General features: G+C 31.6%; 2 protein-coding genes and 1 long non-coding RNA gene across 4 annotated transcripts in view; 2 read left to right on the top strand and 1 right to left on the bottom strand.

Annotated features, from left to right (window-relative positions):
* Nucleotides 1–4,153, top strand: part of LOC111450488 (TBC1 domain family member 15) — a 15,052-nt gene extending 10,899 nt beyond the window's left edge. For both annotated transcript variants that reach the window (XM_023090661.1, XM_023090662.1), the window contains 5 exons: nt 267–338; nt 439–555; nt 1,875–2,024; nt 2,767–2,867; nt 3,642–4,153. In XM_023090661.1, coding sequence (XP_022946429.1) covers nt 267–338; nt 439–555; nt 1,875–2,024; nt 2,767–2,867; nt 3,642–3,966 — 765 coding nt within the window. In that variant the 3' untranslated portion in view covers nt 3,967–4,153. The remainder of the gene's footprint in view (nt 1–266; nt 339–438; nt 556–1,874; nt 2,025–2,766; nt 2,868–3,641) is intronic.
* Nucleotides 4,154–4,337: 184 nt separating this feature from the next.
* Nucleotides 4,338–5,610, bottom strand: LOC111450489 (transcription factor MYB82). The gene is made up of 3 exons (XM_023090663.1): nt 5,478–5,610; nt 5,141–5,270; nt 4,338–5,031 (listed from the first exon to the last, which is right to left on the bottom strand). Exons 1-3 carry the CDS (start codon nt 5,605–5,607, stop codon nt 4,566–4,568), a joined length of 726 nt encoding a protein of 241 aa, XP_022946431.1. The 5' UTR covers nt 5,608–5,610; the 3' UTR covers nt 4,338–4,565.
* On the top strand, nt 4,747–6,655 carry LOC111450490. Its single transcript, XR_002711826.1, has 4 exons — nt 4,747–4,839; nt 4,947–5,092; nt 5,628–5,847; nt 6,559–6,655. It is a non-coding gene; the product is annotated as an uncharacterized LOC111450490 (long non-coding RNA).
* The last annotated feature ends 7,552 nt before the right edge of the window (nt 6,656–14,207 follow it).

The following is a 14,207-nucleotide window of genomic DNA, read 5'->3' as shown; positions in this document are numbered from 1 at the left end:
ATTCAAAAAAAAAAAAAAAAAAAAACGACGGTCTATATTGTATACTTCATTCAAGATATCCTAGTGATTAGTCCATCAATCACAAAATATAATTGAATCTTTTTCAAATTTTTTTGTTGTGGGACCTTTGTTCCATGGCATTCTCTGTAGGTTAACTTGACGAATTCATTCTACTAGGCGTAGCTTTGTAAATAAAGAAATTATCCTTTCTCCCTTGACCCGCTAAGTGAAGTGTATATCTGTACTATATTTTTTTTTTCTTGCAGAGTATTTCCCCGGAGCAGGCAAAAAGATTTACAAAATTTAAAGAGAGGAAAGGCCTTATTGAAAAAGATGTGGTAGGTGTATTAAATTGATATACTTTGTTTTTCTTAATTGGTTATTAATTAAATTTGATTTTTTCCATTTCTAAGTATTTCTTTTTAATCTTTTCCCAAGGTGAGGACAGACCGATCACTTTCTTTCTTTGATGGGGATGAAAACCCTAATGTGAAGCTTCTTCACGATATTTTATTGACCTACTCATTTTATAATTTCGATCTTGGATACTGTCAGGTATTTCTTTTTCCCTTTGCCTTATAGTTATAGTTCAGGCATCAAGGACATTACTTGTGCTTGAACTTACCTTTTCCTTGAACCAAACTACTAGGGTTTAAGGAAGAGTTAAATTTCAAGTTCACATTGCTTGTGCTGCCTAACTGTAATATGTCTGCATATGAAGTGGTTAGATCTAGGTCTGAATTCTAAATGTTGGCAAGGATGTAACTAGGATTTTTGAAGTTTAGGTGCTTCCTAAATTCTATCATCTATGTGGCTATAAATATGTACTATGTGATGTCTAGGAGACTAAGACTATTCTGATACCTAGTTCCGAGAATTCTGATAAAATGTAGAGGAAAGGTTATTATATCATATGCAAAAGTAGGTTAGAGCTGGTGTTGGAGTGAGCTTGTTTTTGTTGCTTTCTCTTGTTGGCTGCTATTGTTTGCAGGCTTCTTTATGCTGTTATTTCGCATTTCTTAGAGCTGATTTTCTTAAGCCGGTTAGAGAGCTAGAGGACGTATTATTTATTAATAGTCCTGTCTAAGGGCATTGGCATTGTCGCAAGTACATGTGTGCAATATAGAATTAAACTTCCTAGATGGAGGTGTAAGTTATAAAGTCAAACAGTTGCATCGTCTTAGGAACTAGATCAAATATAAAGAGAAGAATGAAACAGTGGAAATGGTAACTTCTGGATTTCATGCACTGGAATTCTTAGGAACCTTGAAATGGAAAGTACTCGACAGAATTCAAATAAATTTCACAAACCTTGATGTTCTAAATTTCTACCTTCCATGTCTTTTAACTGGGTTTTTAATTATACTTGGAATACATTGTGTTTTTGTTAACTGGAAAATAAAATGGGATCTTACAACAAGGTTATCTTGGTTTAAGACTCTTCTCATAGTACCCAAAAGTGGTTATTGTTCTTTGGTATGCAAAAGTTCTATCAGACTTTTCAAATGGACCTATTCAACCTTTGTATATTTTATTTTGAATCGTTTATCCTGGAATTAATATGTAAGACTTGTTTATGTTGTCCATTTAACAACGATCATCAAATTGTAATATATGGAAGTTATATCATTTTATTTATTGACATTTGAAGAGATTTTTCTTCATTTTCTATACACCAGGAAGATGGATTTAGTTGTGTTTTTTTTTTTTTTTGCACCTTTTTTCATGTATTAAAATTGCTTTGGCGAATTATTCTGTAGTACTCTTTGTCAATTTCCATGTCCAAAGCTTTTGTTAAATCAAGTGGCCACAGATCAAATTCCATTGGTTCAACTACTTTGAACTGTTGCTGATTTTACCGTGATAATTTACAGGGTATGAGTGATTTTCTTTCACCAATATTGTTCGTTCTGGGTGATGAGTCGGAGTCATTTTGGTGTTTTGTTGCTCTAATGGAACGCCTTGGACCAAATTTTAATCGTGATCAGACTGGCATGCATTGTCAACTTTTTGCAATTTCCAAGGTTCCCACCTCCCCCTACGTGTACTTCATTGCATGCGCATGCAAATTGCATTCACGCTGTCTATATATAATGGTTAGGAAAAATATTGCGACAATAAAGTTGCTTGGTTTCAATCAAAACAAACAAATAAATAAAGTTTCTTGATTTTTATTTATTATTTAAATTTTAAGTAAACGGTTTCCTGTTGGTACTTGGTTTTAGTGGAGAAATGTGCATGAGATTTTATTTGCGGTCGATAAAGGAAGTTGAGACAACACGATGTGTTGTGTAGCCCTTGGTGTATGTTTTGATGCCCTCCTTTTGTTTTTTATACGTTGTCAAATGTTTATGTCAATTGGAAGAGCTCTTTTAATCTTCTTGTTTGAGATTTCCTTCTCTTATCTGGATCTCCCTTTTCATTACTTTTTATTTTATTTTATTGGAACTTTCTTGGTTTCTGTAAAAACACATTGAGTTTTTAGTCTTTATGAGATTTTTTATTGCTCAATAGTTGGTCATGTTGTTGTAAATGAAATAGAAAAACAATAAAATAAGCATAAGAATCTTCTCTTTTTTATCTAGCATTAGCATTTCATCTTCTGAATAAAGCTGCATTACATAATTTATTCATTGTTCATTATTTATTTTAAAATTTTATATACGAATATTTGACTTTACTTAATAGTTTTTTTTTTTACAATGCAACGATATGTTTAAATTGTGTCATTTTCTTTCCTAATTCCTTCTGCTATGTCTTTGGCAGCTGGTAGAGTTGTTAGATACCCCATTGCATAACTACTTCAGCCAGCATGATTGCTTGAATTATTTCTTTTGCTTCCGCTGGGTTCTCATACAGTTCAAAAGGTCAGGCTCATATCACCTATGTTTACTTTTTTATTTTTCCTTTTTAGACGGGAAACTTGGTTATATTCTCACCCGGATCAGATTCTTTCTAAATCATTGTACAGTTATTTCTCCACTATCCTCGCATTTGTTGTTTGCCTGCCATTAGTATCTGTCCAGCATCTTTTTAGTTGGCCCTAACAGGCCATCCTGCCTGACGTGCCAAGAAGTGATTGCATAGTTTGGTTAAAAAAATTGTCCCAGTAGTACTTAGAAAACCAAGTTTGACAACAATTTTGTTAAAAAGTTTCTTCCCTATTCTCCATTCTTCGTTTGAAGAATTTGAAAATATTTGATCAAAGAGCATAATGGTATTTGTAATAAGAGATTGATTCCAGACCCCTAAGGAGTTTTGTTTTGGGTCGGCAACATTCTGTTGGCAATTCATAGAATGGAAACGGACAGGGCCTATTCTTACTTGATTAAACTACCCCTGAATGTCAGCATCTTAAATATATTCGATTTATCAGATTTAACTGAATCTCATGCCACAAATTCTCTGCTCGTAATTTAGCTGGCATCCTTCTTAGGGAAGGCCAAGCCACCACTTTGTATGATGGGCTAATTTCATACTTCTAAAATTTCTTTGAGTTGTACCATGTGCAGGTGTTGTATTATCCTTTTAATAGTTCTATATCTCATTTTATGGGAAATCACTTCTATTGGTAGTGAATTAGTTTCTCGTGTGTTCTTTCTCTTAATTATCTTGCTAATATGTTCCTCGTTCACATACAGAGAATTTGAATACGAAAAGGTCATGCATCTATGGGAGGTATTGTGGACTCATTATCTGTCTGAGCACCTGCATCTGTACATATGTGTTGCAATCTTGAAGCGCTACCGTAACAAGATAATGGGGGAGCAAATGGACTTCGACACACTCTTGAAGTTTATCAATGAATTGAGTGGTCACATTGACCTTGATGCCGCCATCAGGGATGCAGAGGCTTTATGTGTATGTGCTGGAGAGAATGGTGCTGCTAACATCCCTCCTGGAACCCCTCCCTCATTGCCTCTTGATGATGGTTCATATTACATTCAACAAGATGAAGTCCTGTAGAGATATTCATTCCGTTCCTTGTTGCTTAACAAGCCCTGGTAGTCCAATATATTGGAAAACAGAGAATTGCATATCTGTTAAATAGCTTAATTTTGTAGGAAAGTGTGGATTTTAAAATTTACGGTGGTATTAATCTATCATATTATATAAATGTTCCATGATATCTGATGGGCAGGCTTTCATATTATTGTTCATTCAACTTTCACAAGGAAATGCACCAAAGCATTTTACCTAAACTGGATAAGTCGTCCTGTGTTCCCCAACATTTTACCACTTTCCTTGTTTTATACTTATATTGGAAATAATGATATCTAGAATATGAAGATTGTGTTCAACTTCCGTGCTGTAAAATTGTGTGGACTCCAAATTGCTGTTAGCAAATGCTTTTTGAAAGTGCAGTTCAGATTGCTAGGTAGCCAAGTGTAGTGACAAGTAGCTCAAAAAGTCCAGGAAAAGATTGCGTGGAATTTAAAGCTTGGTTCTGAATGTTAAAAGAGGTGGCGCAACTTACTATCATACTGGGTTGAAAAGAATAAGGATTTTGACAATAAAAGCCTCTACCTGAACGGGGGGTTTCTCAAATCCTAGAGAATTATGAGTTACATGTTATCCAGTGATGCATGAACACTACTGCATCCAAATGCTTCTAACAGGAAGAAGGGATCGAGGTGGTCAAAGTAAGGCTCGTCGTCAAAATTAAATGTCGCATCATTTGCAGGTACTATTGGAGAGTTTATATTATAATGAGAACTTGTTATGTCATCCATATTCCAAGGTTCTGTAACTTCTCTTTTCTCTTCCTGGTTTCTTCTCTGTGTATCATGAGCCAAATTTATCCCGTTGTCAATGCATATTGGTGGCTGAGGATAACCAGTCTGATTGATAACTTTCTTCTGCTTCTTATTATTCACATCATCGTCGTTGTCGTCGTCATTTTTCTTGTGGCTGTTTGAGTCATTAGCTTTTCTTTTATCTTGCAGGCCATTCTTGTTCAAATGGGTATTCCAGTAGTTCTTCACCTCGTTATCAGTTCGACCAGGAAGCCGACCAGCAATCAATGACCATCTGATTCAAGAAGTAACACGTTGAAAATATTCAAACATTCAGCAAGTTGTCTCTCTTTACTGTAAGTATGGATTAAGCTTTTGAGAGGTTAAAGCAATACCAAACTGACCTGTTGCCTAAAAGTTTGTGCATACGGATAATTAGATCCTCTTCCTCTTTGGACATCTCCCCACGTTTTATATTAGGCCTGAGGTAATTCTTCCATCTTAGCCTGCAGCTTTTCCCACCTCGCATCAAACCTGAGAGGCAAGGGAGGAAAGCTCACACACACTCACACACACTCACACATGAATGAAAACTCTAATTCCTGATATATGTGTAACATTTTTAAAAGATCCATCCATCGTGCTATAGAGTTCTGAGAAAGATGAATATAGTAGCGGATATAGAAATGACTGGCACATTTTATATTGGTTATTAGACATTTTTGTAGCCAAATTTCTTACCTGATTCCTGGGAGACAGTTGCCCAATTCCCTTCGCCATGAGTTTCCACATAGTTTCTGAGGATCAAATCTTCTTCTGGTTTCCACAAATTTTTCTTCAGCTGTTGCTTCATCTCTTTACTCTCCTCCATCACCTTTTTTCCTCTTTCAGGTTGGTGACAATACATTTACAGGGTGCAATGATGACAACTATGATTGGATTCTTCCTATATATGACAGCAAAATGGGCACCCAACACTGTCAAATATTACTCACAGAATGTTGAAATGGTGGGTCACGCATGCATCATCATTGCTCTCTTTGCGCTGGCAGATTGACGTGCGGGCCCTGGTTTGCTAAAAGCGTATCTGCCTGCTTCTCAATCAAGACAGGTAATTCTCTCTCTTCTTGGTGAAGATTATTGAGACCAGTTGCTAAAATAATAATATTAAGTTTAGTTCTTGCCCTTATTGACAGGAGTCGTTTAATTACAAAATAGTTTCACTATAAAATGTGGCTCATTTGATTGAAAACAAGTTATTACCCAATTTTCAAATATGGAAAGATTTTCACAATTTTTTTTTTTTTGTGTGTGTATTTTTTTACTTGGCTGGGATTGGATGTCTTTAAAAGGTATATTCAACCAAAGATTTGTGAGGGGATAATTTTATTTTTCTTAACAAAAATTAAAAAACCACAAATGGGTATGAAAATTTGAAAAAGAAGCTCAATGATTGTTCTGTGAGGATGGATTTTTTTTTTTTTTTCTCTTTTGGTAGTTTACTTATAACTTTTCGGCTTACATGAAAATTGGATTATTTCTCATTGCTTGGCTTCTGGTTTGAACGATAAAAATGACAGTTTTCTCTTCTTTTATATATACACACAGACAAAACGAATACTTTGTTTTTTACTGTAGTTTTTTTTAATTTTGTTTTGTAAAACAATTTTAAAAAGAAGTTATTTGGATTTTGTATGTATATCTTACTGTGCTTTTCATGTAATTGTTCACCACCCTTTTTTCTCAATTTCCAAAGTTATATTTCAAGTTTTCTTTTAAAGTTTCACTCTTATTGTAGTTTGATCCTTTTTTTTTATCGCAGGGCATGGACACAATAAGAACAGTAAAAAAAGGAGGAGATAGAATGACGACAATGAAATTTTGGACCCTTTGATTTTGATTGTCGGTGAAGTGAAGGAGGAGAAGGTACTGTAGGTACACTCTACCTGGAGGCTTAAGTATTTAGCAAGCGTTCATGAGTGAGGCACTCGGAGAAAAACAATGCAGCAGCAGCAGCAGCTTTTGTTGGGGGAAGCAAGCAGGCGATTGGGTACAAGTTTGAAAAGAGAAATAATTGAAGTTTTCTGTGGTCATTGGCAGAGGCATTGCTACTGCGACAGATGAGACTGATATGATTTCTCACATTGTCTGCCATTTTTTCTATTTGATTTATCTATCTGCCTGCAGGCTGCAACAGGGCGCTATTGTAAAGATTCCACATCCATTCACCTACACTGTGCTGCCCTGCCCTGCCCTGCCCCGCCCTGCCCCATTACTCTCAGCTTTTTCCTTTTGCATATCTGCCTGTCTCTTGCTTCTCCACCAGGTACACGCACACTCCCTCCCTACACACTCCTTTCACTATTTCCACTTATCTTTTGGCGTTTCCAAATTGTCCATTAATAAGAGCTTTTGTCTGTTGTTTACTGAAGGGATTTTGTCACTATTTTCTTGTTTATGGGTTAAAAGCTAGAAATTTTGGTCGTTTGAACTTTCAAATTTGTGTCTAATAAGTCCTAAATTTTAAATTTACGTGTTTAAAAGGTTCTTTTAACTTTTAACACTTTTAACTTTTAAAATGTCTAATAGTTTCTTGAACTTTTAGTTGTGCATTGTTTGGTGGGTGCGCGAAGGATTAACTAGTTCTTGTTTTTGTGGTAAGAAAAAACAACTATCAGAAATGTCTACTAATTTCTGGTATAAAAGGTTAGATGTTTTAATATTATCGCTCTTTTTTTTTATTGAAACTCTAGAAAGAATTAAAATACATGACAAGGTTAGATTTGATTTATTTATTTATTTTTAATTAGGGAAAATGATAGCTTTTTCAGTTGAAGTACATTATAAAAGCAAGGCCATGTAAAAATTGATTTTCATTTATCAAAAAAAAAAAAAAATCGCTTTTTCTTGTCCTCACTACCTATGTTCAGTCATTTTTAGTGCTCTGATTCTCCACTTTCTCTGACTTCATCTCTGACTGCCATGTGTTTCTCTCTATTATTATAAGTACATGGATAGATATAATATAAATTTTAAAAACTAATTAAAAATATGAATAATGTATTTTATTTTTATTGATTAAAAAAAAAAAAAGGATAATACAGAAGCAATGGCTAGTATTGTTCAATTATTTAGGATAGCTAAGCTAAGCTACCTACTCTTTTTCCCACTATTTTTTGTCCCTCCCTCTGCTCAATCGTACCCTATTTCTCCCATACTTGTATTGGGTCAAACAAATAGTACTCTTAATTGTTTTAAAGGGCTAAAATAATGTTTTTAAGCAATTTCCAAAATACACTTTTAATTCTATTGAAAAGGGTTTTTTTAGTTATATTTGTTCTTTGTATTCTTATTTATAAAATTAAATAAAACAATTTTTAAAAACTAAAAATTAATTAGTTCAGTTTGTTTTAATTATTGCATTTTAGTATCTCATGGATAAAATGATGTAATTGTATAATTATATAGTAGGCTATATAATTTTATTTTATATTGCCAAATGCTGAAAATAATTGAAGAACAGTACGGAAATTTTAGAATATAAGAAATTTGGTGTACCTAGAATTCAACACCAATAAAAAAAACAGGTAGCAACTTTTAGGAAGTAAGAGCACAAATTCCGAAGCTTAGAAAATTTGGGGTGTTGGGGCTCTGATTCCTTTCTCTTTTTTTTTTTTTTTTTTTTGTAATTTGAGATTCCCTCTCTGCAAAAGTTGGAAGGCAAAAACTGCTATCATTCTCAAATCAAACCCGTTCATGGCAGCCCCATCGTATGTAATCGGTTCGTATAATTTTAATTTTGTGTCAAACAAATTTGAAAATTTTAAAAAACTATGTGTTGCTTTCCTGTTGAAAGTTTTTAAGAATCGTGTAGAATTGAACGTCTTTTAAAGTTTAGAGATGAAGTAGATATACAGCTGAAAGTTCGAGACTAAATTTCTAATTTAACTATTGTTCTAACTTTCCTTTTCTTTTTTCTCTTCTTTTCTCTTCTTTGGAAGCTCTCTTTATGCTACATTGATTATGATCGTTGTGTATCATTATCATGGTGACATCTAGCTAGGTAGAGAGAAATGTAAATTGAAATTCTTCCATTAATTCTCCTTTAATGTGATTCCTTGCTTAAATTTTGATGGTTAGTTTTAAATATGCAACTTATTTAGTTGAGCTATGCATATTCTTCCATGGATAGGCACACGTGTGTGCATGGACCACACAAACCCACACGCGTACGTAGAAGTCACAACTTCACAACTTCCCATGCACTTTGCTTATTATCAAAGCAAGCTTTCTTCTTTCTTTTTTTTTTTTTTTTGTACTTGGTGATTTCAACACCACTTTTGCTTCAAAATTACGGGACAAGTTTTGGTTATTGGTGTTGTTGGGAATTTTGGGATCAATTAGAAGAATAATGTTTTGGTTCTTGTTGTTGGTAGGAATTTTTTAATCGATTAGAATAATAATGTTGTTTTAAAGGGAAAAAAAAACGAGGGGATTTGAAACTATATATTTAGCAAAAAATAAAAAATAAATAAGATTGTTTGATACCCAAAAGGTAATCGAAGCGTGCAAAAGTTTCCTCGGGTCAGATGGAGACGGGCCCTTGAGTGCAAAAGTAAAAGGGAGCTTGACTGCAGGACCCACCTGTCGAGCAGGGACGAAAGTCGGCCTTAGTGATCCAACGGTGCCGAGTGGAAGGGCCGTCGCTCAACGGATAAAAGTTATTCTAGGGATAACAAGCTGATCTTTCCCAATAATTATATGACGTTTGTTGGTACAGTTATCATTTAATAATTATATGACATTTAAATTAACTATTTACAAAAGAAAAAATAGATAAATAATAGAATTTTTCTTTTGATTCTAATACATGTGTATACCACTCTTAATCTTATCTCTAAAATACTAATGTACTATTTAAAGTGATTTTGAGATTGTTAAAATTACTTTTTTCATCTACCAAATTACTTTTAAATATGTTTACAATGATTCAAAATCAATTTTGACCGTACAAAAATGATGTTCAAAAGTGTAAAATCAAATACGGATTGATTCAAAAGTGTATTATCATTTTTAGTTTAAGTAAATATACAATAATTGACCATACCAAAATGAAAAGAAAGGAAACTTGGTTTATAATGATTTCATTTTTAGTTCTTTCTTTATTGTAATTGCTATCTTGTAATTTCGTAATAATTTCATGAAATTGTGTAATTTTCCATCCAAATAATGAAAACAATTTAATAAATATAAAATATTATTAATATTTATTTAGTGAATCTTTTTTCCTTTTTCTTGGGGCCCATTTGACAAGATTTAGGGTTTCCTTTTCCAACTTTTTTGCATCATTTCAAAAACCGATCATAATAATAATAATAATAATGTAATTAAAAAATAAAAAAAATGTGATATTCGTGCTTTTTCTTTTAAATATTTGTGGGGTTTTTTTAATTTTAAAATACAGTTTAAATCCTTTAATTTTTGTTAATTTTTCTTAATTTTCTATTTCAGTCTCCTTTAGAATCTCAAGTCTTCCTTCAATTTTATTCACTTTCCATTTAGTTCTATTTCAGTACACTTTTTATTATTATTATTATATATATATTTGAAATAATTTTCTCGACGTTTACAAAATTTAAAAAGTTACGGGATATTCCTATATTTGTAAATTTAAGTCAGTGATATTTCATCCTCGAGAACGAAATACTAAGGACATGTTTGATACTCAATTTGAAATTTATATTTCATATGTCATAATTGTGTTCGATAGCAAATTCCGAAATTAAATCTCAAATTAAAGAATCATTCAATACGTGCTTGATAATATACTCGTAAGTCATAAAACTAATTACAATTACCCGATAAACAATCAAAACTTTGAGATATTTAAACTTACAGTCGTCAATATCATATCATTGTAAAGATATATAGCGAGTCAAAAAATCAAAATAAATGGTCCTAACCATTAAATATCATATTATTCACGAAGTTTCGGTCTTAATTAAATTGATAAAAAATACTCCAATCACTATCTTCATTAATTTTGTAGTGTACCAAAAACTAACATTGACTTGGAATTTCATTAATCATAATAAATAATAAAATTCTTTTTCTTTCTTTTATATTTTTTTACAACCACGAATTAAAAAAGTATTTATTTATTTATTTATTTATTCAAATTTATGAGAAACCATTTCAGCAAAATTAAGAATGGAGAATTTATTTTTTTTGAAATTTCTCCATGAAAAATACACACCCAATTTCTTAACAATAAATTTGGTCAAAATTTTGGATAATTATTTTATTTTTAAAAAAAATTTGTGTTTATTTTCGCCATTTTTCCACCACGTCGACAACTTGAGTAGTGTTCGAGGAACCAAGCTTGCTTAGCCATTAGCTTATTAATGCGAAGGCTCTTTTGGTTGATTGCTTGATTTCGTCAATAAATGCATCGTTTTCTTGCTTGTTGTACTAGTGCACTTGACATAGTGGTCGATGTTCTCTTCGTTGGGTTAGATTCTCGATCCACCAACTATTTGAAATATTGGCAAAAAGGGTTTTATCATCCAAAAAAACGGACGGTACTCGAGACCAAATAATACCTGCCAGAGATTGAACTCGGCTCGAGAATGGTCAATCATGTAATAATATGTGTTGGAAAAAAAATCAACCAATCTCTCCTGTCTGATTGGCTGTGGAATTATTCCACACTTGTTAACATAGACCAGCATGTAGACAATCACACACTCCCATCATTCTAGATAAAAACGAAAGGGTCTGATTAGAACGGTTTAGAAAAATGTCGATCCATACGGAATAGACAGTTTCTCCCGAGATATTGACGATACGATAAAATCACGCTCCACGATACGATATGATAAGCGGTATAATGAGATAAGTGCAAAAGGTCGTTGTCTTATTTTAGAATACGTCTCTTACACGCTTGTTTTTTAATGGGCCAAAAAGTAATTGAAAGTGAGAAAATATTACTCGACTCGCGGGACTACGGAATGTCGGTACTCGCCTGTTTTAGATGTGTTACGTGTCACTTCACCTACCTCAAGTTTTGACTAATAATTAATATTCTTTTTTTTTTTGTGGATTTTGTGATTTTTTATTTTTAAAGGAAAATTAATTATTATATTCTAATTTTAAGAAATTGTTTTTCAATCACAATATTAAAAATTATTTATTGAATTTTATTAATCATGGGACTCTATTTTGTTTTTAATTTCCATTAATTTCTTAAATTTTAAATTACTTTTATTTTTCTATGTCAATATATTATTAAAAATATAATATGAAATTAATGAATATAATCAATTCTTATAAAATTAAAATTAAAAAATCATTTTTATTAACGAGTAAATTTTAAGTTTAAGCAAAACGAAATAAAAGCAAACAATTAATATATTATTGTTTTTGTTATTTTGTCGAAAAACTATGAATAATCTCATTAAATATAAAAAATTAGCTATAGCTACGTGAATTTTTCTTGGTACGTAAGACGTTTTTATATTAAAATTTATTCACATTTGATGTGAAGGCAACTCGATAATCTATTTTTTATTGTTTCCGGCATCATTAATAATTATGTCGACGATTTAATCATCAAAATCACGCTAGATATGTAGCTGATTGAATTCTACGGTAGAAGTTAGGTATTAAAAAAAAATTATTCCTAACTTTAAAATTTTCTTGTGTATCCAACTTTATAAATCATAATGTTTTTGAAAAAAAATATGAAATATTGTGATTTATAAAAGATGGAAAAAGAAGGGAAAGAAAAAAAAAAGTAAAGATAATCCAAAATCAATAAATATTTATAAATTAAAATCCCAAAAGATTTCTTTTATTTATTTATATACAAAATTAAAAATCCAAAATCAATAAAAGTTTAATAATTAAAATTAAAAATCTTATGGATATTTTAAAAATTAAGAGATATAAGTTTATTTCTAAATTTTGAAATTTATATATATTTAGTTTTTAAATTTTTAAAAGAATATTAGATAAAAACCTACAAATTTTAAAATTTAATCGATCTATTAAATTTAAAATATTTTGTTATTTAGTAAATCTATAAATTAAAAAAATATTAAATTTCAATTTATAATTTAGAAGAAATTAAAGAATAAAATTAGTAAAATTAATCCTAAAATAAATAATAAAAATGAGAAAAGAAAAAAAAAAAGCAATAAATAAAAGTCAGATTAGGTAGGCTGACGAAGTGACAGTGAGCGGTGGTCGATACGACGTCGTTAATGAGGGAGAGAGAAAAATTTAAGAAAGACAGTGACTGACACGTGTCCAAAATGAATGGTTTAGATTTAAAAATATATTTTTAATCGTCTTTTTCCGTGCCTTATATTTCAAACCAAATGTCCACGTTTTGCACGGCAATTCTTCAACTCCAAACCTCATCTTTCAGCGCGTGAATCTCACGCTCCTCTTTCTCTTTCATCTTTTTTTTTCCCCTTAATTTTTATTCATTATTAGTATGTTTGGTTGGTTGGAAAAATGAAATGGACATTTCATCCACCACTCAATTGACCCATGCTTATTTGTTTTTCCTATAATAACCGGTTTTAAACATTATGGGTCGTTTCAGCATGCACGTTTTGAATTTGAAATTCAAGTTCGTGAGGTATAGCTGTATAGTTCGTGTTCGGGAAGAAGAGCTAGATAACATGAATTTGTACTCAAGTTTGTGAAGAGTAGCTGTATGCCCGTGTGTTCAGAGAAAAGAGTTAGATAACATGACTTGTATTCAAGTTCGTAAAGAGTAGCTATATAGCCCATGTTCGGGGAGAAGAGAAGAGCTAGGTAACATGAATTTGTATTCAAGTTCGTGAAGAGTACTTGTGTAGCCCGTGTTTGGGGAAAAGACCTAAATAACACATCCTTATTTGTTTGTTTGTTTTTTTTTTTTTTGCAAAATTATGGGTCGGTTGGTATGCACGTCATGAATCTAAAATCCATATATATATATATATATATATTAGAAACCAGTGAGAATAAAATATGTTAATTTAAGTTAAAGTAAGTAACATAGTCGTATCATATAAAATAGACTTAACATGGATTAATAATTATCTTTCGATTCTTTATAAAGAGCTAAATTCATTTCGTACATAGGACTACAACATTATTTTTACTTAGCTCGAGACCAGTTCAATTTATTATAATTTAAGCATTAAAGTAGGTTGTACCGGTCAACCTTAGCTTATGATAGGCTGTAACGGTCAACCTCAGCTTACGATTCTTCGTCTCAAGCAAGTAAAATTAGGTGTACTTGACAAAATTATACCTCAATCAAAATGAATTCGTTTCCAAGTTTTATAACGTTGAGTTATCCAAATCTAGACCGTGAGTCAATATTAATTAATTTTGTCTTTTTTTTTCATTTTCTCTTAAAAAAAGGTGAATAATACAAAATAGAAAAAAAAAAAAAAAAAAAAAAAAAAACAA

This window comes from Cucurbita moschata, unplaced genomic scaffold (genome assembly GCF_002738365.1).
Source record: "Cucurbita moschata cultivar Rifu unplaced genomic scaffold, Cmos_1.0 Cmo_Scf00012, whole genome shotgun sequence".
NCBI lineage: Eukaryota > Viridiplantae > Streptophyta > Magnoliopsida > Cucurbitales > Cucurbitaceae > Cucurbita > Cucurbita moschata.
The sequence above is the reverse complement of the archived record's forward strand: the minus strand, read 5'-3'. Positions and strand labels throughout refer to the sequence as shown.

Coding starts and splice junctions, on each gene's coding strand:
- LOC111450489 (XM_023090663.1), bottom strand. CDS start 5,607: ATGGAGGAGAGTAAAGAGATGAAGCAACAGCTGAAGAAAAATTTGTGG. Junction 5,271..5,477: donor AACTGTCTCCCAGGAATCAG/GTAAGAAATTTG, acceptor CTTGCCTCTCAG/GTTTGATGCGAGGTGGGAAA. Junction 5,032..5,140: donor CACAAACTTTTAGGCAACAG/GTCAGTTTGGTA, acceptor TTCTTGAATCAG/ATGGTCATTGATTGCTGGTC.